Source organism: Argiope bruennichi, chromosome 6 (genome assembly GCF_947563725.1).
Source record: "Argiope bruennichi chromosome 6, qqArgBrue1.1, whole genome shotgun sequence".
Lineage (NCBI taxonomy): Eukaryota > Metazoa > Arthropoda > Arachnida > Araneae > Araneidae > Argiope > Argiope bruennichi.
Window position 1 is genome coordinate 43,288,007 of NC_079156.1, and position 25,298 is coordinate 43,313,304.

General features: G+C 28.8%; 2 protein-coding genes across 3 annotated transcripts; one reads left to right on the forward strand and one right to left on the reverse strand.

Moving 5' to 3' along the window:
* Positions 1-5,348: 5,348 nt before the first annotated feature.
* Positions 5,349-8,835, forward strand: LOC129972952 (uncharacterized). Its single transcript, XM_056087277.1, has 2 exons — positions 5,349-5,427; positions 8,443-8,835. The coding sequence occupies exons 1-2, from the start codon at positions 5,413-5,415 to the stop codon at positions 8,746-8,748; spliced, it is 321 nt and encodes a 106-aa protein (XP_055943252.1). The 5' UTR covers positions 5,349-5,412; the 3' UTR covers positions 8,749-8,835.
* Positions 8,836-11,410: 2,575 nt separating this feature from the next.
* Positions 11,411-18,635, reverse strand: LOC129971217 (fibroin heavy chain-like). Of its 2 annotated transcripts, none has more exons than XM_056084799.1 (2): positions 18,574-18,635; positions 11,411-11,670 (listed from the first exon to the last, which is right to left on the reverse strand). In XM_056084799.1, exons 1-2 carry the CDS (start codon positions 18,583-18,585, stop codon positions 11,437-11,439), a joined length of 246 nt encoding a protein of 81 aa, XP_055940774.1. In that variant the 5' UTR covers positions 18,586-18,635; the 3' UTR covers positions 11,411-11,436. The 2 variants fall into 2 exon arrangements, with proteins under 2 accessions (XP_055940774.1, XP_055940775.1); XM_056084800.1 differs by lacking the exon at positions 18,574-18,635 and adding an exon at positions 15,282-15,401.
* Between the last annotated feature and the right edge of the window lie 6,663 nt (positions 18,636-25,298).

Genomic DNA, 25,298 nt, shown 5'->3' on the forward strand with positions numbered 1-25,298 from the left:
TCAGTATCTTTTAATAAATATAATATTGACAATTACAGATTTTTTATATAGTAAAAATAATCTTTCTGTTAAGTTTAAAATAATTTTTAAAAATATAAAAATAATTATAATAATTTTTATTAATTTATATAATATTATATATTATTAATAATAATTATTAAAAAATTTAAATATGTATTGATTTTTAAAAATTAAAACAATTTTTTATCCCATCTAAATAATTTTTCTATTATTTTTATTCTATTCTTTAAATTAAGAAATTAAATTTATAGTAATTATTTAGCTCTGTTCATAAAATAATCTATACTTATAATAAAGCTCAATGTGTGTGTGTGTGTGTGTGTGTTGGCGCTCTACAGGCCAGACCGTTTGACCTACAGCTACCAAATTTGGTACATGTATACCTTGGAGGTTGGGAATGTGCACCTGGGGTTTCTTTTTTCGAATTTTTAATTAGAATTTTAATTATTAATTAAAAACTAACTTTCCCGCCAAAAAAATCTTCCATTTTCCCCACCGCCAACTTTTCCGCCAAAAAAATCTTCCATTATCCCCAGCGCCCAAACGAGAAAGGCTTCCGTTTTTTTTTCTCTCAACAGTAATGAGGCTAGGATTAAAATTTTTCGGCAGATTATTTCAATCGGTTCTGTTTATTTTCTTAAGGTTTGATGCATTTAAAATTAAACATTGTTAATGAATCAATCTTTCAGATTCATTCTGAAGTACTTTTGAATTAAAATAAAACAGAATAAAGGAAATTAAAAATTTCTAATCCGCATAGCGTTACCTGAACTGGCGTAGAAAAAATCACGTATTTGCGTTACGTAACCGGCGAAGAAAATTCACGCATGCGCATTCTGTTCTGATTGTTGCCATGACAACGTTATCAATGGATGATTTAAATTATTTTTGGGTTAGTTGCATGCTTTTGTAAGTAAATTGTATTTATGTTAGTTATATATTTTTTGTATATGCTTATAGTTTTAAGTACATCGTTTTTTAAGTAGTTTTTTTAAAACCTGTTTTCAACCGTTTATTTTAAACGATTCGTTTTATTTTCTTAGTGTTTGATGCATTTAAATTTAAACATTGTTAATGAATCGATCTGCTCATAATGAATCTAAGAAAATTTTGTTGACCAACTCTTGAGATATTACATAAATTAAAAAAGATATTCTTTAGTGCCCATAAAGTTTAAACGCTGAGTGACTCTATTTTCAGTAATCAGATTATAAAAAAATGCTTTGTTTCAGTAAAAATATTATTATATTAATTGAAGATAAATTCTTTCCACCTTTAATTTAAAGCATAAATTCTATTGGTGCTAACAGAAAATGAGAGAGACACATATTACGTTATGACTGAAGGCCTTTATAATATTATGAATGAATTATATGATAATCAAAATTTGAAGTTTTAAAATATTTTGATGAAGAAGCTATTAAAGTAGAAATTGCATAAAATATTTAATTATTAAAATTTTCACGAACATTAAGATTGGCGAACCGGCTGGTCGCCAAAGGCGGCTAGTTGAATAATAAAATATTAAATTAAACATTGTAATTCATATATCAGTTATACGAAACGATTTTTAGATCCCCCCCTCAGAGAAATTATTGGTTGTATTTTTGATTGAATGCATCGTAAATTATTTAAATCTTTAAGTGATTTAAATGTCCCATGATTTAATAATTTTCAGTTTTGACTAAAAATTAATCAAAATTTATTCGATTTATAAATGATCTCTAAGCATTACATTTTTTTGAAAATTCAAGGATTGTATTTAAAAAAAAGAATTAAAAACTTTCAGATGAGTTAAAGTCCATTGATATATTTGATTTCAATAATTTATTAGCTGAATATATAAATTATATGTATTTACAAATTATATTATAATTAGAATTATAGTTTAAATTTTATTTTTGCCATCTAAAAGCTGTCTTTGGCGACCATTTGGTTCGCCAGGAATATTGGGTGAGCTTAATTTCAATGAAATGCCCTATGCATAACTAAATGATAGTATATATTCTCCCAGAAATGCATATTTTAAAATCATGTCATGGAAATTTGCGGAATTGGGAATTAGGCGGGCCAATGCAAATTGGGATTCTGCTTGAGCAAACCATACGACTGTTTTGTCGGGCCAGAAAGGATACAATTTTGGAGAAATTCGATAAACTGTGGGCATATCAGTTAACTCGTTTTCATCCTCTGGAGCAGATGTTATCCTTTGCAGCTGCTGAATTGTTTCTTGAAACTTCGCAATTTCTTTTTCAAATTCTCCTCTTCACTCTTGAGATGAAATGTGAGGAAGTAGGCAGAAAATCGGAATTCCTTTGAATCGTGGCAAAGTTCAACTTTTCAGACTGAGAGAATGTCACAGATGGCGTTCCAGTAGGTCTAGATTACGACGTTAAGAGAGTAATGCAAAATCACCATTGGAGACTAGTAGCGACATCTGCAGCGACAAAGATTAGTAACAACATTCACAACGCAGAAACTGGTGGCGACATCTACAGCGGCGAACAGAAGAGACAGCCAAAAGAGCGGAATGTGACACACGAGTAGAGTCCAAGCGGGAATAAGCACCAAATCCACACAGAAGGAGTAATCAAAGAAACTGGGTTACCATTGTAGGTAGCTAGTTAGCTCAGGCTTGTTTTGTCTGAATAGTAACCAGCTATCTACAAGCATAATTTTAACAGATATCAAAGCCGTATCACGGACACTTACATTCTTTCTGTCCATTGTATATGAACTTTCCTGGTAGAATACTGCTATTAAAAATGTAAATGTCCGATTCATCTATCTTATAAGTTTTTTGATACTGTGATCTCATTTTCTTATTCTTCATATAAAGTACACAGATATTAAAGGCAATTAATTTTTCTTAATATAAAACAATGGAAAAAATTATTAAATACCCCATGAACAGTGGAACAATTTTATTCAAAACACTGAAGATATGGCAGTATAACATACTATTTTTAAAAGTCAATTAAATTTAATTTAAAACGTAATAATTTTACAGAAACTATATTAACATCCACAAAAAGATTTTTTTAAACTTTAAGACGGTATAATATAATTTATGCACGAGAATATTTTCGGTAGTTATTGTATAGAAGTACAGAATATCACTTTATTTTTAATTAATTAAAATTTTAAAAAATTGCTCTGAAGTGCTCATTCTTACCCATCTAGCACATCTATGTTAAATTTGGTTCTCTAGATCACACACACACACACACACACACACACACACACACACACACACACACACACACACACACACACACACACACACACACACACACACACACACACACACACACACCTTTATTATTAGTTCTTAAAATTGTTCTGGATAGTATTTTTTTAGTTTAATAGCTATTAAATAATATTAAATTATTTGTGAAAGTATTTAATCGGAAAGCAATAAGAGGAATTTAAAATAATATTTTTGAAGAATTCTAAAAACTGATGTAGTATCAATAAACTTAAATAGCTACAAGTTAATTGAAATCTAATATTTTAAACAGCTAGATATTATCTTATTTCTCCTAGTGGCAGTTATATAAAGTTTTAATTGAGTAGTCATTAGAATTATTTCCTTAACATATGCATTACACGAACCCTAATGAAATATAATATATTTGTACTTGAAATTAGGATTTTTAAACAGAAATGAGTCCTTTACAGTCGCTATTTTGTTGGAAACTTGAAAATAACGACTTTTGGGGGTTAAGAATCCAAATGAATCTAAAGGCATTTATTTGCATAGCTGAGCAAGAAATGTGACTCTTAGATATGAATCAATAACGGGACAAAAAGAAATCGAAATGAGTTTTTAATGTCTGGTTTATATAAAATGTTTATAATGACTTTCAATTCAATATAAAAAGTTGAGAATTAAGAAGTTTTAAACTACAATAGATAAACTTCAGGTCTCGGAAGGATTGTCGATGTTTTAAAACTATATTATTATTAGTCGATATCAGACTCAAAATATAACCATTGCGCATGAGGTTTATTAAGAAGAAATCTTTTAATCACATTTTGAACCTTAAGAATTTAAGATGTAGTCCTTAATAGGGAAGAAACTCTTTCAGAAATAATGGAAATAAGTTGAAGTCTTTGGACAAATGCGAAAGCCAATAACATTCTCATACGTTTCTGTACTATACCATTTTTCATATGTACTTTTAATAAAAGTACCTCCTTTAGGTTAATTTGAACTAAAATTTAACATGGATTTTCAATTTGAATATGAGGATTTTATAATAAAATTAATAAGCTAGTTATGATTTTTGAATTAACTGAGTTCACATGCATATAAACAATTAGAAGGAAAGATTACCTTGTGAATTGATTCTAAAATTTGATTATTCACCTAAAATTTTTTTCCTAAAGCCATAGTTAAATTTAATGGCTCTAGCTCGACTTTTCGTGTATTTAGAGCCCTGAAATGCACACAAATGGATAGATAGATATCTTGTTGCCAGGTATTGTCCCAAATTTGACCGCAATCCACAAGTTTGGGACCAAAATCAATTTCATTTGTATAATTTCTTTCGTTTTTAAATTATAGAGTTTGCAGATAGATAACCCTAAATTTAATAAAGAATTTTTGAACTTAGCAAGAGCAAAAAATTGTACATTCAAAAAAATCGTTTGGTAGAATATTTTAAACAAGATAATATATATATTATGTGAATATGAATAGGAAATCTTATCCTTAAAATTAAGAAAATATACATAAATAAAATACAAATATTTTTTATATTAACAATTAAAAATATTAACAAACGAAAATAATTGAAATTTTGCCAAAAAATTAAAAGAGGCAGCGATTAAAACTGAAGTGAAAATTTTGACCCTAGCCACAACTGTAAAAGTATTTTTTTCTTGTTTACTTCAATTTCCAAACGTATTGTACAATATACTACACGATATTAAGGCCATATATCTTTGAATTCCGTTCATATTTTTTGATGTGGGTGGATATAACACAATCACGCGATCCTGAGTTTTCAGCAATTACAACCGCATAAATCGAAAACAAGTCCAGGAAGTGCAGCTTAAAATTTATTTATTAAACTTGGAACAGTGATAGGATTCATTATTTGTAGCTTTATTCAGGAGTGAAAATACACCTCTTTTCAATTTATTTTCACGCAAACAAAAAGGAAAGAAGCCACTAGAAATTTCTAAATACTGTGCCTACGCAATAAGGGGTTACACTGTTTATTTTCATATTTAGAAATCATTTGCAAAACTGCAACTAACAATACACATATTTAGATCAATTTCCTGTTGATAGGGTATAAAAGATTCATCGATGATCGAGTTATATTATAATCTGTACAACTGTATTCAGATTTATATAGTCGCGATAAAAATTCCTTAAAGATGAAGAAGACAATGGTAAGGTTTAAAATATAATTATTTGTACTTTTTTTCCATATTTAATGTTTTCTTTTGATTAAATTTTCGGTGGATTTTTCGCGCACATTATATTTGTCTTTATATTTGCTGTCTATATGTCGATTTGATGAATAAGTTCAAAGAGTAGATGCCCTGCCTCCGTTAGGCGTATTCAATTTGTCGTGGTGTCTGCTATCCTTATGTTACTGTGGTAAATAAGTTTGTAGAGTAAATTGCAGATCTTTAAAACTTCGGTAAATCCATCGCAGTATTTTTATTTTTATGTGGGTTTGGTAAATAAGTCAGAAGAGTAAATTACAGATCTTTAAGACATAGTAAATCCATCGCAATGTCTCCATTTTTATGTGGCGGTAATGAATAAGTCCTTCTAAACTACTGCAAATATACATATAATCCCATTTGGGAATATGTTTAAAATGAAGGAAAGAATAATATTTTATATAATTTGTTTCAAAAAATATATTGCTGAAAAAGTTACGAATTCTTACTTTTTATACTGTCCATCTATCTATTAATCCTATTGAGGAAAGAAATGTTGACTTCTAAAATATATTATAAGAAATACCATCGTTTTACGTCTAAAATATACTGAGCTGTTTAACCAATCAAAGCAGTCCTATACAAAATTGTTTTAAGGAGAAATTTAATAAAGTAACACAATTATATATATTTCAATTTGCAAACGATCCGTTAAAATCGTTCTCGCGGAACTGAATTTGTACCTAAAATGTGGCACATTCAAATTAAATCTTTATGTAAAATCGTACCGGAGGAAAGTTTAATAAGGCAAATATATTAATTCCTCCAAGATAAGTATTTTATATTTATTTAGTCACTTTTTTACTATCATTTTTAAAAAGTCATATCATTTAAAAAGAGAGTAGTTTATCGAAAATTTTGATGCACACAGAAAATTAAAAGCCAATGATTTGTAGTTTTGATATATATTAACTCTTAAGCAATCAAATATTTTAAGAGAAATTATTAAAAAAATAGTTTAGTTTTTCAGATTTAGTCTTCCATATCTAGGCTATCTAAAATTCAATCTTATTGTGAATATTATGAGAATATATTGTACTAACAAACATGAGAATATATATAATGTGAGGATATGAGTGTTTGAGCACATATTCTATTCTTCTGTTTAATCAAAATAGCCCTGCATTATTTCAGCAGGAGAAAATCTATTTCTCATGCTTTGACTTTGATTTTTTTGTATAAATATTGGACCGAAACAGTAAAAAAAAAAAGAGAGAGGCTCGGACTTCTCTCGAAGAAAAATGAAGATTTTAGATTTCATACCTTCTACCTGCTACAAAATTAAAAAAAAAATCAGATATTTAAAAATACTATTCAAATTAAAAAGAATTGAGCTTTTTTCTGCAGAAAAAAAAGAAAATCAAATGATAAATTAGTTAGGATAAGTTTCAGGTAATTTAAATACATACAATATATGCTCTGATTATAGGTATTCAAAGTTTATAGCAAGGAAAAAGATAATGAATTTTCTTTGATCATAAGGATTAGACTGAGCAGCATGGTTGTACAGTTACCTTAAGAAGGGTGCATTAAATTCTTAATAAGCTTATACGATTGAAAAATCTTTGGAATACCAAAGATATCTGGAAGACAGAGTGATGAGAGATTCCTTACGATAATGCATTGTCTCACTGCTGCATCTTGGTATTTAATTACCATTAAAATCATTACAATTCAATGCATCCACAATAAATTTTTTTTACATCGCTTAATGTGGTCTTTACTTTGATTAAAGAATACATTTAAGTAGAAACGATTCTCAAGTTCCGAAGAAGTGCAATGACTCGACATTAATCGATGAGGCAAAAGGAAGCTTGCAATCTACATTTGTGTGAAATATGACAAATTATCTAACCACGCAGGATATTCAGTTCTGTGAAGCCACCAAATAAACAGATTTAATGTGTATCCGTTTCTCAGCAGCAGAAAGAGCATTTTTTTATATTTTGCTATTGATATGTTTTTGTGTAAACATTTTACATAAACGGTAAAGAAAAAGAGGCTGAAACTTGCTTCGATGAAAAATGATGATCATAGATTTCACGCTTACTACTTGTAATTGAGTACCAAAAGTTTCAAATCTTTAAAAATACTTTTCAAATTTGAATGAATTATGTCATTCCATTAAATTCTTTAAAAATTATATGATTCGACAAGACATAAACAGAAAGATCTTCAGTAAGCTCAATGATAGTAATTTCTTCCCGATAATGCACTGATGCACTGATTGATTTAATGCACTCTCTTGGTATTTAATTAGAGGCCGCGGTGACCTGGTGGTAACATCTCGGCTTCGGAACTGGAGGGTTTGAGGTTCAAGACCCCATTCCACCGAAGAACCGTCGTGTAAGGGGGTCTGTTGCACGTTAAATCTGTCCTGACCAAACATCCTCCCGCTGGTGTGATGTGGTGTGGAGAGGGGGATGCCAGCTCAGGTGTCGTCCTCGTCATCTGACCGCGGTTCAAAATTACGAGGCCCATCCCGAAATAGCCCAAGTGTTGCTTCAAACGGGACGTTAATATAACTAAACCAAAACCAAACCAAACCTTGGTATTTATTTACCATTCAAATAATCATACTTCAGTATTTCCATAATAAATAATGGATTTTCTTCATCTCATTTATTGTAGCCTTTAATTTAATTAAAGAATGTGTTTAAGAAGAAACGATTTACAAGTTCCGAAAAAGTGCAATGACGAATACCTTAATCGATGTGGTAAAACTAGACTTGGAATCTGCATTTATACAATTGTAGAAACATGACAAAAGTGCCTAACGGCACAGAATATTTACTTTGGTGGAGTCATAAAATAAGCAAATTTAATATGCATTTGTTTTTCAGTAGTAGTAAAAAGCACTTAGGAAAATTTTGAGATTAGAAACGTTCTATTAAATATTTATGTTCTTAAATTATGTTTATGCAGATTAATCTAAGCCATTTATTCCTATTTTAGGTTATCTTTGCTGTTGTTTTGCTCGTGGTGCTTGTTCTCGTCCAGAGCAGGCCTGGTGATAGTGAAGGAGAGGGAGGTGCAGAAGGTGAAGCAGACGCTGGAGCAGGAGCAGGATTTGATGTCGGTGGAGGTGCTGGAGCTGGAGGCGAAGGAGGAGCAGATGGGGACAGCGGAGGAGAAAGAAGTGCAGGAGGTGATGCTGAGGCTGGAGCTGGAGCAGGGTTTGATGTTGGTGGAGGAGCTGGAGCTGGAGGCGAAGGAGGAGCAGGAGCTGGAGGCGAAGGAGGAGAAGGAGGTGGAAACTAAAGATGTCCCATTTAAGAATTAAATAATGATTTAAAGAGCTTTTTTTGTGCTTTTCAGAAAGTTCGTTCAATAAAAGCTTTTCTTTTCTTTTTTTTTTCTGAATTTCGAAATTATGTGTTTTTATTTCTCTTAAAACGAATTCCATTATTGTCTTATATTTGGCAATTACCATCCTTGTAAGCAGTGCAATTTAAAAATGTATTAAATGTTACATTTACTTCTTCAATAAAGTTTACTGAAAAAAAAAACTAATATTGTAAAGATAATCGTAATTTACTAAATATTTTTCATTTTTAAGGAGTCTTCCACATATGTTTTAACCTTAACTGCTTTTTAAATAAATCAACTTATAAACAGATTAAATGTGATTGGAAAAAGCAAAATAGTTTTACTTCTGCTTTTAAATTTGTTAAAAGTTTGTTATTTTTAATGCATCATTTCAAATTTGCGATCTGAAAAATAAAAATTAGAAAGAAATTTTTAAAATATATCATTATAGAAAAAAGTTAAGCATATAGAATTTATTGAGTTCATGTTTTGTAAGGTTGAGTTTCTTTAGATATTCCAATTATTTATGCTCCTTTATTGACAATTTGATCGTTCTCATTGTACGAGATAGGTAATAATAAAGTAATGAATAGAATAAATAATCATAAGATGATAGTTATTTATCATTATCATGCAGGGAGTAATATTCCATAGCAGTTATTCTGTTTTTTTTTAAAGTAAATAACTCACTTCCTTGATGAATAACTTTTTTAAAATTTACATGTGTGACACAATTCCAAAAAAGTAAAAATTGTATAATTCAAATATTTTTTTTGCTTCTTATCATTTAAAGTATGTTATTCTAATTATTTATCTGAGTATGCTTTATTTTCTTAAATCGTTGTTTAAAGTTTGCTTAAATATCAGGGATATTTTTTTAAGTTCGAAAAGAAAAAGACAAAATAATCTTTCGAATCGAAGACAAAACAATCTTTTGAAAGCGCCTGATAATCACATGGATCCTATACCTGATATTGACATTCATCTTTCTTGAAAGAAATGCTTATGAGAATATGTTTCTTAATAATTTTTTTACTTCATATTTGCTACAATTTTTTTTAAGAATGTAAAAATAAAATAATTTGATGAAGATTAACTAAAATAATTTATATAAAATTGCATATTTAGTTCAATTAATTGATTTAGAATTGTATATTTAGTTCAATTAATTGATTTAGAATTGTATATTTAGTCAAATTGATGCATTTAACATTCTATAACTACTTTAACCAATTAATACAAAAGGCTCTTTATGGCTAATTATCTTAAATGAAATATATAATTTTTCATTTAAAATAACCAAAATAGCACATCAAAACTTTTAAGAATGACTCTGACTGAATAGAACTACATACATAGAGATACATAGTTTAATGTTTTAGTTTTTTTACATAGACAGTGTAAAGAAAGTGGAATTATTCGAGGAATTAAATTTATTAAAATTTATCATGAATAATTTCATAGAGAGCTTTATCTCAAAAATAATCTGAATTGATGAAATAGGATAATTGATTCAATGCCTAAAAAGATTAATGATTTGATATAAGCTTTAAAAATAATAAGTTTTACCATCTAAAAATTATTTTATAATGGATTGACAAAAATTGTGTACACATTACAGTTATTTAACTAAAAAATTTCATAACAATTATAGAAATTACACAGATTATTTAGAAGAATAATTATAAGATTTCTTGATTTGGATTTCATTATTTATTGTTGTTGGTGATAAAGTTACGTGTTCATAGAAGGTATTTGTGATTATTTTAATACTGAATACAATAATAAAAACCAACATAATTATTTCAATTTACAGTTATTATTGTTTTGCATTCATTTCTTTGATATTCTGTGATAAAAACTATTTCATATGAATATCTTGAATGATTTTTAATTTAATTTGTAAATAAAGAAATACGTAATATGTTTGAAAAAAATATTTTATTCGGAAATATTTGAATACAAAATGTGAATATACTTGACTTGGCACAATTTTGAAAAAATGAAGAAAAAGAAATAAAATATTATCTTTCCATCTTGGGCCTCAATACCCTTATGTAAATATCTTGAGCAGTTAATGAAATAAATTTTTTAAATGAGAAATGTGAAATATGTTAAAATTAAATATTTTATTTGGTAATGTTTCATTACAAAATTGGAATAAATAATAATATAGTGCCAAATAGAAATAACTGGTGAAAAGAAATCATTCCATTACGCACTAAGGCTGCTTCCATATCTATATTCTGAAATATTTGTCTATAAAATATGAATATGCTTAGCATGGCACCATTTAAAAGAATGAAAAAATTAAATGTCATCTTCCGTTCATGGCAATTAAGTATGCTCCAATACTTTCACATAAATTTGAAATGCTGGTGAAATAAATCTTTAGAAAAGGAAAATGTAAAATATGTTTAAGTTAAACATTTTATTCAGAAATATTAGATTATAAAATATGAATATGGCTCTGTTCTAATGATCTCATGCAAATTTCTTGAATTACTGATGAAATACATTTTTAAAAGGAAAACGTGACAGATATTTGAGTCCAGCATTTTATTCAGAAATATTTGATAAGAAAATATGAATATACTTGGCGAGACATCATTTATAAACCATGAAGGAAAGAAATAAGTTTTATCTTCCTATCATCGCACCAAGGCCTGCCCCAATATTCATTCCTGCTGTCACGCCAGCTCCCAATCCTGCTTGAGCAGCTCCACCACCCACTCCAGCCCCAGCTCCTACTCCAGCTGCAACCCTTGCTCTAAGTGGCAACACAGATCCCAGCAAACCTGCCATGCCAACTCCTGGCATTTGGGGTGCTCCTTTGCACACGGAAAAGAGAGCAACTATTCGGATTAGAAATCCCTGCAACAAACAAATAAAACTGATTTAGAGAGGTATGCTGTTTATAATGGCGCTTGTCAAGAACAAGCTCGCTGACGAAGTCAACGATTTTAAGCCAAGGCAGCGCATCTTGTTTTAGTAGCGCCAACTAGGGTCAAGAGTACGTCTTAGCTACTCACACATCATATTCGCTTGCACAACCCCTTTTTACGGGGGGGGGGCACATTCACACATCTCACAGACAGAACAGATGAAGAACAACCATGCCCGCACCTGGACTCGAACCCAGGACCCCAGATGACGCGCTACCCCTATGCCATGACGCCGGCAGAGAGGCATGTAAGTATATGGAGCTAATCCCGTGTTGACACTTAAGTAGCATTGTGAAATATTTTGCGAGCAGTTAGCGTCATGAAGTAATGTTGTCTCAAATTATCATAGTGAGTACCTGAAAAACCGAGCTTCGCTCTGCAGTTTTTTTCTTTTTGTAAAATCGCAAATTAATTCCTATAACAGGTGTCGTTTAAAGTTTTATGCGAAATTTAATTGAACTACAAACGCCGAATTGAACATGAGAAAAATGAATGGGAGTCTGCAGCCCTAACCAGCAATCCACCTCTGATACGCGTACGCAGATGATGTAGAGCCACATGTCAATATTTAGTCATTAAAAAGGGCTTTTTTTTTGTGTGTAAAATTGCGATTTTGCAGGAAAGACACCTATATAGAAAAATTTAAAAAAGCAAAACCTTATCTAAGTATAAAGTTTGATGCAAATCGTTACAGCTGTTTCCATGATAAACGAAATACATTTATATTTATGCAAGAATCGCTCGTTTTAAGCATAAGATGTGGGCATAAAAACAAGTTACTATCTTTATATTAACAAATTAAAATAGCGATAAATTTATTTATCCTTACTTTTATTTTTTTAAAAATTCAGTACATATGTTACCAATATAGTTTTTTTTTTCGAATGACAATTTGCCGCGAATTGTATTTAAAGAAAATTAAATAATACATGATTTTTTTTATTTACCTTACGTTTATTTTATGTAACTCCATCAGCTGTATGACTTTTATGTATATTTTAAAGTTCTAATTTGATCTCTTAATGATCTAATTTAATTCTTACGATTGAATAATGCAAATATATACTTGAAAAATAAAATTTAAAATTAAGATTAATAACCACTTTTTCAGAAATATCAAAATTTGAATGAAATCAGAAATATAGTCTTTGCAAATAATACCAAGAATCTGGATTATTTTCAACACAAATACTAGCTGAATCGTCCTTATTATATATCCTTGAAATAAAGATACAAATTATTTATTAAAATAACTTATACTCATTCGAAAAGTAATGGCTGTTTTGAATATTTGGGAATGGATAGATAGAAATTCAAAATGTGAGAGATGTTGCGAATTTGTTTAATCCCTGTAATAACTTTTGGTCAATAAAATAAAAGAAAAAAAAACTTGAATAATAATTGGAATTTATTTGGCCAATATAAATATCACACCAAAGGGTACAGATAAAAGGAAGATAAGGCACATTTGTTTGGAAGGTGGAAAGGAAAAACTATTTAAGTAGTGGTAAAGGAAAAACTATTTAATGGAACAAAATATCATCACAATATCGATGTTAAATCTACTGGTCTCTACTAACAACGTGATTTGTTAATTTGACTTGATATTGTTTATATCAAGTCAAATTTAAGTTTATTTGATCTATGCGATGCTTGGCGAGACTTTTTGACAATTTTTCCTTGGCATGCCTATTATTACGAAAATTGAATTTGTGTTTTAGACAATTTTTTTTACTAATTGTAACAAAAATTTGACACAGGGCCACAAAATCAGCCTATGTTACGTCCTCATAATCTGACCGTGGGTAAAAATAAAGAGGGGTTTTTTTTTAATAAGTGAAAAAAATACCACTGTTTGCATTTTATATGCAAAAAAAGTAATTGGCAGAATCTGTCTATAAAAACATACTTTTATTTGTGGGCATTTGAAATTTTTTTAATCTAATTTTTAAAAAAATTTGGTCTTTAAAGTTTAGTTTTTAATTATAAAAATTATATCAACTTGAAATCAATTTTAGTCATATTCACTAGATGGCGCCACCTTCAAAAATGGGTATGCTTTAATAATATACTTAATTAACCTGATAAATTCTACGCTTATTAGAGAATATGCAAATGTAGAAAATTTCAAAACTCCAGGACATAAGACAGCATTTATTAAACTTTTTTTTTTATTTCTGTAACCCTATTGACACATCATGTACTCCAACTCGCCCAATTATGTATAATTACTAACATTCACAAGTATAAGTTAATATCTTATATATAGTTAAAGCAATAACGCTATATGTCATAAAAGCATTTTTATTTTTACCTTTTATGTAATAATGATTAATTATTTAATTAAATTAAAAACACGCAGATACCCATTTAACCCTCTGGCTGTGCAATTCTTTAAAATCCCTATGTAGATGCGATGTTTGCAAATAGGTTCAAATATTTTTTCAAAGAAAGTGAACTGATACTATATGTTACACGATAATAATATATTATAATAAAAAAATCTGTAATCGTAAAAATAAACACTCTAAACAGCGAAAAACGCGAGATGCAGCAGAAAATGGACCGATTGCGAACCGTCGAAATCACGGGATACGCAGTTGGACGGTTAATAGGAATCTAGTAGCTGTTTGGTAAAACCCAGTAATTTGAAATCTGGATCAGAAGATGATAAATACAGCTCTAAAGTTCTAACTTATGCTGAGAAATCCGTTCCTGTACTTATTTTTTTTAACCCTTTCTAAGGCCGTGGGAAGTATGCTTCCCACCAAATTCATCAATCTTTGTATGAAATTATGTAGGTTGGCATAAGTTCTGACAAACTTTTTTAAAAAGACAGAAACTTTGATGCTTCAGTTCTTTATCTCACACAAAATGATGTGTCTTGATTTGTTACTTAATTATTAATTAACCAAATTAATTAATTAATCAAATTAAATTTATCTAATAAGCTAAATGAATCCCTTTTCTTATTCTAATTTCAAGTCTAAAAATATTTTAACATAATATGACTAGAAAAAAATGGCCCTTTAAAGGGTTAAAATACGTACAGGACAAAAATGTTCTTTCAAATCAGCATAGAATGAAATGAGGAATTCCTTTTAAAAATCTACCTCAAGCGAAGATTCAGTTTTCATTTCAATCAATTAAATATTATCGGCTTAAAATTATTTCGGATTCAATTTAACAACTTTTATTTTTTATTTTTATTTTGAAATGAAATATATTTTGGATTGGAAACAATAACTTTTTATATTTTCTCTTATATTCAATCTGTTTATCAAAGTTTACTTTTTTTCTTTAACATTTCTTCTTTACCACATGTCCCCTAAGATCATTTTATGTATACCTAGAGGTACACTCACCAAAGATAGGAAAACTCTGATAGCAGAATAAAAAAATTCAATTTTTACTAACAAAAAAAACAAATCAAGCAAAAGTGTGTTAAAAAAGATTTTTACACACTTTTTCATTTTCTCTTACCAGAATAAAAGAAAATTAAAACTATCTTTTCAATGCGAAGGAAAGGTATTTACTCACCTTAATTTTCATACTGCTTCGAATGCGAGATCAGTTGATTAAAAAAATGAACTAAACTAGATTAATTCAGATGTCTCATTATATACATAACCGAAGTGATATATAAAAAATTCATCCTTGTTACTGCTTTTGTTGAGAATAAAATATGTAGTTTTTGTGATATACCACATTTATCCTCTTTTTTAATTGAAAGCAAAGATGTTGATCTGTGTGGTAAATAGCAGAAAAAATACGCAGCTGCTTCGCATAAATTCATTTAATTTCGCAGCCATATTGTTAAATGAAATAAACACAAGCCCGAGAAACAGTATGGTGTATTTTTGCTGAAAGGTACCAGCGGAACTTTTCCTTTTTTTTAATTTTCAGGTTCAACTTTCTCGATATTAATTAACAAGTCGTGTTTTGTGCTTCACTGTAAAGCGATGAAAGATAAGAATCGGTATTGTGTGTCTACATAGTTTTTTCTTGGTTTTGAGTTTTACTGCGATATATCAATGCATCGTTATCAAAGTAATAATTTGATTCTAGCGGCAGTGGTCACCCCAAAACTTTCTCGCATACTTTCTTATAAAGGCATTATCGCAGAGAATACTTTGCATGGCATTGGTGTACAATAATTACGAAGTATTGACTTATGACAAAATATATTCATTGCATGAGATATTCAGTAAAAATTTAGCATTTTTACTGAATCTATCGTGTGATATTTGGCGAGTTTTTTGGCGATTAATCCATGATATGCCGTTAATAGAGTCTGAAAATCGAATTTGTGTTTTAGAAACTTTTCTCTCAATCAATTAAAACAGAAATTCACATAGAACTACACACATAATCAGAAAATTACATGCCAAATTTGATATATTTAAATTATTACGTTTTTGAACTGTCGCGTTTATATATTTCTGAAAGTACAGACCGACAGCCAGTGGATGGTTTCGGCTCAAAATTTGAATGGTGTCTACGCTATAGACGATAAATCTATATACCGAATTAATTTAACCATTTTAGACCTCTTCGTTTTGCAGGTATCGTGTTAACGGACAGCCAGACTTCCTCGGACGGACTTCATCTTAACAAAGTTTTGTAAAAATTTAATAGAAATCTACACATTTGGTATAACGACCGTATACTTAATTTCGTTCGTCTACATAAAAGCATTTGAGCTGCCTTTGTCAGAGACAGACAGACATACAGATATTTTCCAAAAATGGGCTTTTCGAACTCAGAGAGGGCAAACACGTAGAGATTTGTAAAAATTTCGAGTTCGAATTCTTTTACGATTACTGTACTTTCTCTATACTACGTATATTTGTTGGAAAAGTTACCAGTTTGTTGTTATTTTATTCACTGATTGAATCAAAAATTCGATTACAAAATTTCGGACTAAACTTCACTTGATTGACTTCATTACAAAATTTATTTGCTGTGTTTCCAAAGTACCTTAGAGCACATTTGCAGACCAACAAAAATTACTCCTTTGGTAGATTATACCCAGCATTTTATAAATCTACAATTCTGTAGATAAATATATCTCCTTAACTTTGCCAATTTTTTAGCTATTTGCGATTTTTAAGAAATCCTTTTTTCATATGAAGATGGACGGTTGAACAGACCTGCTTTAAAAGGACGGATTTCGTTCAAAATGTGATATAATTCAGCAAATTTGGTGTGAAGGGCAACGTAACAAATTTAAAAACTATTATGTTGCGCACTTCTGTTAAACTGCTTAAAGACGAACTTGCAGACATACTTTCAATTTTTTTTTCCCTCAGAGTGATCAAAACAGTTTAATTAAAATGTTGAGGTTTCTCTTTTTGATAGTTACAAGAATTTATTTTTATTTATTTCATAAGAATGAAATTAAAATAACTGCGTTAGAATAGGCACATTAAAGGCAAATTTTAAAGACATGCAAGAGAATAGTCACAAACTGCCTCACCAGTGATATAAAGTAAAATGTCATTATCGTTGTAGATAGTATCTAATTTTTATTGAAAACAACCTGAGAAGAAAATTTTTAAATACAAATTAAAGTGATTTTTTTATTATGGACTAGAATATGAACTAGTTATACAATTTGTGAAAAAAAACGAGTCCAATTTTTTCATATAGATTCCTCTTATGACCTTCGAAGTTAGAAGTCTCATGGGGTATTATTAGCCAGAAAATAATATGACTTGAATGCAATGCTTCTAGATAGTATTCATAGATAATAGTTTGATTTCAAAATTCTCTGATAATAGTCCCTTTTTTAATATAATAATTCTCTGATAATAGTCTCAAAACGTTTTGGTCCAAAACGTGTCGCAAATTTTTTCGATCTCTTGCTTATTACATTCATTCATAATGACATCTACCAAAGGTTAAAAGACATTATTTGGTACTTTTCCGTTATCCGGGCGCAAATGTCGCCAATTGTGAACCAAACTCGAATTTGGCGCAAGAAATTTGGCGGAATTCTACATTATTTGGAGATTTTTCGCTTGCTCCCGGCTAACGGAAAAGTACCCATTATTTAAGTTGTGAGCTGTATAATAGTTAAAACTTGAACTTCAATCAGTATATTTTTTCATGGATGAATTTTTAATTTAATCCAATTTTATAAGACTTTTTATATAATCTACTTTGTTACAATTCTTTATCTGCGAATAAAAAAAGTCGTGTTGTTTATTATTTTGAGAACTAAATTTGCATTAATTATGTATTGCGCAGAAAATATCTTATATTTTTTTTGTATTTTTAATGATATTCATCAGCTTTTCAAATGGCTATTTAAAAGAATTGGGTAGTATAAGATTGAGTAAAATGATATGTTTTTAATCAGTAACACGAAAAAGTAAATTAAAAAAAATAATTCGTAGAACATATAATTCTTTTTCATTTTTAAGGATAAACTAAACAAAAAAATTGTTAAAAATTTCCACATTTTGAAAGGCATTTTTTAAGAATTATAAGTAACACAAATAACTACTAATATATTGGCAAATTAATAGAATCAAATTGAAATTTTTTTCCAGTAATACTTTTGACGAATATGACTATCACACATTTAATGGAAATTAGGAGCAAAATCATAAATCATTAGGAGCAAAATCATAATTATCAACTGACAGCTCTCAATTAAGATGTATAAATATTAAAATAGTGTATTTTCACAGAGAATTTACGTAAATATACAAAATCCACTCTCCTAGCCCATTAGAAGGTAAATAAAAAATTAGTTACAATTTTTTTTTTAATAAGTACGAAACAAATCAAGTAAAATTAAATTGCCTGAAACCATATCACTTACCTTCGTGTTCATGATGTTGAATTTAATGAAATGTATAACATCTAATAGTATTTGAATTATAATACCATTATCTGAAAATTTTATTGCATATATATAAGTATCTTTTAAAATAAATCTCAAAACATTCAATTGTTGGCTCAACAGATGTTTCGGGATTTATTTTTGAATGAACAAATATATTCATCAACGATCACATTGCAACAACTTTGCTGTTAAGCAACACAGTTCCCTTTCTTTCAAAAACATTTTAGACAATAATATTAATGACCTTTCAGATGATTATACTAAAAAAATTGAGTTTAACATGAAAAATCCAATTTAAAAAGCAATCTTATTTTACTTAAAAAATTATTAATATTCAATTTCAATTTAAACTGCTAGAAAGACAGATCTCCTCTGAATAGATTTCTTTCAACATTTGGGGAAAATTTACAAATTTGGTGCAAAGTTCATATACCAAATTTGTTCCGTTTAGCTCAAACTATTTTTGAGTTAGTATTCTTAGGCAGATAGAGAAATATATTTCAAAAATGCATTTTTCCGATGTGTGTGTCGGTTAGTTAGGAAAAGTAGAGATATCTGAAAGTTTTGATTGGAATCGTTTTAATACAAAAATTATGTTTGCATAAAATATTCCACAAAATTCTTTTTAGCTTCGAAAATCTTTTTCGTTTGATTTTAATGAAAATTAGAATATTAATTTAATCAGTCTATTTTTAAACTCTCTAATTAATGTTTATTAGGCGAATAATTAATATTAAATCGAATTTAAAATTTAAAATTGTTTGTTATATTAGTTCCTCAAAATTTGTTCACAAATGATGAAGGACAGGAAAGGTTGTCTTTGTTTCAATGATTGACTCAAACTTAGCTTTAAGCATAATTAGATTACCACTTTAAAAGCAATAAAAATATTTTCAAAAATACATTAAAATAAAAATAATTAATTAGTTAAAATAATTAAAAGTTACTGACAGCAGTTCAAAGCGAAAAAAATTCTATTTAACAGAAAATTTGAAAATTTTATACATTTTTGCACTTTTAAAAAGAAGAGAGTATTGTTTTCCATGTCAAAAGTTTGTTTAATACGGCCTATTAGTTTAGGACGAGATGTGGAGGACACACACTCACACGCACATGCACATGCACACATACATACACTGGTCATAAGTTTTTAATGAGCAATTGGGTAGTAATTACTCGTCATTAAATTAAACGCATGCATACACACACACACATACAGAAACACACACACACACATGCAGAAACAGACACACACACACACACAAACACACATATATATATATAAACACACACTATCTAAACTGGTGATAAGTTTTTAATGACTTACTGAGCAATAATTACTCATCATTAAATTAAACTTATACATGCGCACACATGGACACACACACACTAGCTAAACTGGTCATAATGACCAATTGAGCAGTAATTATTCGTCATTAAATTAAACACAAGCATGTTATGTTTAATCATACTTAAAATTTATATAACATCAAAAAAATAGTTAAAAATCATCGTTTTCTTCCCTAACAATTTATGTTTTACAATGGTCAATTCAAATGAAATGATTATCGAAAAAAGCTTTAAATCGAAATGCAAGAGGTTAATATAATTTGTGATACCGCTACAATATGGAAGATGTTCAAAATTCAACAAATCTCCTTCAAATTCATTGACCAATTTGTACATTTTTTTTGTTAAATGATATAATCAGATAAATAAGGTTACAAATTTCTTTTGTTGTACAGTTTATTCAGGTTCCCAGACTGCGCGGTGATGCAGCTGTCCAAAACTCTATATGGTTAATTACGATGACAATTGCTATGAGGAAAGAAAAAATGAATAACGTAAAAATCTTTAGTCTCCAAATAAAAGAAAGGGGCAGCTGTGCGTTGCAATGATAAAAACAATAGCTTTTTTGTCTCATTTTGGAGAAAAACAAAATCATAATTCATGAAATTGAATTAATTCATTTCGTTATTACTTAACTATATTTGCAGTACGTTTTCAGTACTTTTACGTTATATTAAATTAAATACATATCCTTGGATTACTTTAAATTGATGATGTGCATATTCTTTTCAACAGCAATTTTTTCCCATTTTTTTTTGTGGTTTTCTTTTCTGGTTTCACATAAATAAAAATGTGATGTAAACTCTATAGGATTGGTAAACACGAGAAGAGTCATAATAGACTGGATAATAAAATAATCATGTAATAACTTTGCAATTTTTTCCTTTTTTACTTTCACAAATGCGTAGTATAGAGAAAATATTAAACTCGGGATTTTGACGAATCTTTACGTTTCTGACCGGAGTTCAGAAATAACATTTTTGAAAAATGTCCGTGTTTCTGTCTGTCTGTGACAAAGTAAAATAAAAAGCGCTTTGAGCTAGAAGACTTAAATTTGTTAATAGATTTTACACAAAATTTGAAGATGTCTATACAATTTTGAGTTAAATCTGTTCAAAGAAAGTACGTCTGTCTAATTTTTCGAATATAAGGTAACACGATAATTGCAATAAGAAGAGAGCTAAACAGAAAAAAATTCAGTGCAGAGGTCTAACGTCTACAGAGTAGACTACATCTACACTTGTTAAATTTTGAATCACATCCATCTAATCTACGGGTTGTCTATTTATTGGTCTGTATTTTCAGAAACATGTAAACTCAATAATTCAAAAATGCAAATTTGATATGGGATCTTGTTACTATAAACTTCGTTTTAAATCAAATATTTATTTCAATCGGTAGAGAAAAATGTGTGTGAAACAAAAATTCAATTTTTGGATACTATTATCCGCATGCCAGAGATTAATCTCCAAATAACTCACCAAGAATGACATGACAGATTCGGTAAAAATGCCTCAAAAGTTAATATTTCGTAATTTTTATAGGCAAATGCCATGTAAGGGGCTCTCTGACGTAATAAGTTTGTTAAAGAGTATGCTAGAAAGTTTGGGGGAGACCACTTTTTTGTGGTGCTTTGGGCATTCAAATTATCCTGCAGGCTAAGGGTTGAAGGTGGCAGCGTTTTGTGGTATTTATGAAATATAAAACAGTTAATATCTTGAGGAAACTAATTGCTCAATGGGGGACAGATCTAATTCCAAAATCGCCATTAGGAAACAGAACGATATCTAGTAATACACACCGAAAACACTAAACAAAATTTTTTCCATTTCATTAAGATAAATATTTGCATTTTTGAGCTAACGTGTTCACATATATGTAGTTATACTTTCAGCCAATGGGAATAATTCCTCCAAAATTTCTTTGTTCAGTCTCTAATAAAGTTATTATCCCCCTTCCACTCGTATACATTGTGGATTTTGGATAAGATTGTAAATTCTTTGTAAGGCCCTTTATTGCCCCTTTCCACTCGCATAAAATTGTGGATCTTGGATAAGATTATGAATATCTTGTAAGGCACTTTATTGTCCCTCTTCCGCTCGCATAAAATTGTGAATCTTGGATAAGATTGTGAATCCCTTGCTAGGCACTTTATTCTCCCCTTTTCCCTCGCATAGAATTGTCGATCTTGGATAAGATTGTAGATCCCTTGCTAGGCACTTTATTCTCCCCTTTTCCCTCGCATAGAATTGTGGATCTTGGATAAGATAGTAGATCCCTTGTTAGGCACTTTATTCTCCCCTTTTCCCTCGCATAGAATCGTAGATCTTGGATAAGATTGTGAATCCCTTGTTAGGCACTTTATTCTCCCCTTTTCAATCGCATAGAATTGTAGATCTTGGATAAGATTGTGAATCTCTTGTTAGGCACTTTATTGTCCCTCTTCCACTCGCATAAAATTGTGGATCTTGAATAAGATCTTGAATCTCTTATGTGGCATTAGAAAACAATATTTACGAAATACGCATCTTCTACAGGTGTCACGCGCATGGTCTTTGGCGATCAATCAATTGTATGTGGTTTATACACGAATATCCTATAAACTAATATGCATTTTGGACGCCTTTTCACCGATTAATTGAAACAGAAGTTTGTAATACATGTATAATTCTAGTCATAAGACCACCAACTAAATTTTAAATATTTACTTCACTGTGTTTGGAGGTTACTACTTTTATATCCATGAGAAAGAACAGACTGACAAATGGCCAATAACAGTATTTTTTTCAAAATCTGAAATGGATTTACAGTCTAGAAGCTAGACCTATGTAACAAATTTTATTTATTTAGCCCTTTAGGTTTTGAAGTTATCATATATTTAGACAGCCGGACAGATAGACTTTATATGAATAGATTTCACTGAAAATTTACAAAATTTGAAAGAAGTACAGTAATGTAATGTGAAATCCATATACAAAATTTTGTCTATCTAGCTCAAAACGTTTTTAAGTTATATTCAAAGATATATAGACGCAGTTTTGTAAATACAGTTTCATACTCAAAAAGTTCTCAAACGAGGATGTTTGTCAGAATCTCGAGTTCGAATTTTTTAAATAATTGAAATACTTGTCTCTGCATATTTCGTTCTCGTGTTCTATAGTATCGTTCTGGAGAAAGTAAAAAAATTTTTGTTTAAGGTCCAGGGAAGTTTAAATCATAAAAATTCATATAAGCCTTTAGACCGAAATTTGTGATAATTACGACACTTTGTGTAACTTGTATACGGAAAAATTTAAAAAAAATTATGTTTTATGCATGGAATCTTAAAAAAATGAAGGAAGATGAATTAAACTTCTTGGTATTTTATTATAAAGAACCTGATCGCTTGCAATAGTCAAATAGTTTTCTCAGAATTGCAATAGTCAAATTGTAATTTGCTTGCAATAGTCAAATAGTAATCTCAGAAAGAAAGAATAATTTAAATGAATTTTTTTTAAAGAGAAATGAAGTCTCATGAGTTCCAAAATGATGTAGTAATGAAAAGCATTTGGATTAAGTTCAAATCTCTGGTTTGAGATATAGCTGCATATTGATATGCTTTGCTTACTTTTATTTTTAAGTCTTTGGTTTTTAAAAGTTTACTCTTAATTATAGAAAATATGACTGAGACAAAAAACAAACAATCTATTTCATATTATGACAATCTCTGCCTGTATAAATGCAATCACTAAAGCAGGGAAATAAAATTAAAATATTTAAGAAATAAATTAAGTTTTGAGATAAAAACTGGAATTATAGAAAAGTTAGTATTTTGAATTTTAAAGTTAATAAATATAGTTCTTGTCTAAAAACCTATTCTGAAATCATTTGGGAAAAAGCATTAACATTTTCGTAGATTTTCAATCAAAAATCTTATAAAAGTTTTATAATTCCTTTTCTTTGTGAAAATATACAATCCAAGAATCAATTATTCACCGAATTTGGAAGCTTTAAAGGCAGAATAGATCTATAACTATACTTTGTAGAGCACTCTGAATAAAGCAAATGATACAATTTATAGGTAAAATATACAGCTTATGAACATTTGCAAAACAAGGAATTTCAGTGACCTAGGGATAAAATGTTTCAATTAAAACAATCTGTGATGGAAAATAAAATACTAAATTTCCAAGAGCTATTACTAATGCCAATAACATTAGACAATTCAAAAAGTAAAGGGTAGTAATTTCCCCACTAATTACTTAAGGCTTAAAAAAGATGCATTTGGAAGAATGTATATTTATTAAAGATATTTAACAACTTAGTTAATATGACTCATTTATTTATTAGCTATTATATTCGTAGTTTCGTCATTCAATTCAAAATCATAATTACTCAAATGAATCTATTTCATCCTTATTATTTGGTTAAAAACATAATAACGAAAAAAAATTACATTGTCCCAATCAAAATAACATTAAAAGCTGTTTATCATTAAAATTATCGTTTACTACTATCAAAATAACATTAAAAGTTGTTTAACATTAAAAAGTATTGTTTATTACTATGAAAATAACATTAAAAGTTGTTTAACATTAAAAAGTATTGTTTATTACTATGAAAATAACATTAAAAGTTGTTTTAAAAATATTGTTTATTACTATCAAAATAACATTAGAAGTTATTTTAAAGATATTATTTATTTCTATCAAAATAATATTAAATGTTGTTTATCATTAAAAAGTATTGTCTTTTACTATCAAAATAATATTAAAAGTTGTTTATCATTAAAAAGTATTGCTTTTTACTATCAAAATAATATTAAAAGTTGTTTATCATTAAAAAGTATTGCTTTTTACTATCAAAATAATATTAAAAGTTGTTTATCATTAAAAAGTATTGTTTATTACTATGAAAATAACATTAAAAGTTGTTTTAAAAATATTGTTTATTACAATAAAAATAACATTAAAAGTTATTTAAAAATATTGTTTGTTAATATCAAAATAACATTAAAAGTTATTTAAAAATATTGTTTGTTAATATCAAAATAACATTAAAAGTTGTTTATTACTATCAAAATAACATTAAAAGTTGTTTATTATTATCAAAATAACATTAAAAGTTGTTTATCATTAAAAATATTGTTTATTACTATCAAAATAACATTGTTTTAAAAATATTATTTATTAATATCAAAATAACATTAAAAGTTGTTACTTATTTGGTATAAAAATAACAAAAAATTACATTGTCCCCATAAAAAAAGCATTAAAAGTTATTTTGCATCACAGTGTTACTAACCTCATTGCCCTTTTATAATAGATGGCCATTTGTTTGCTACGGTTTTCATACAAGTTTCGTTTCCGATC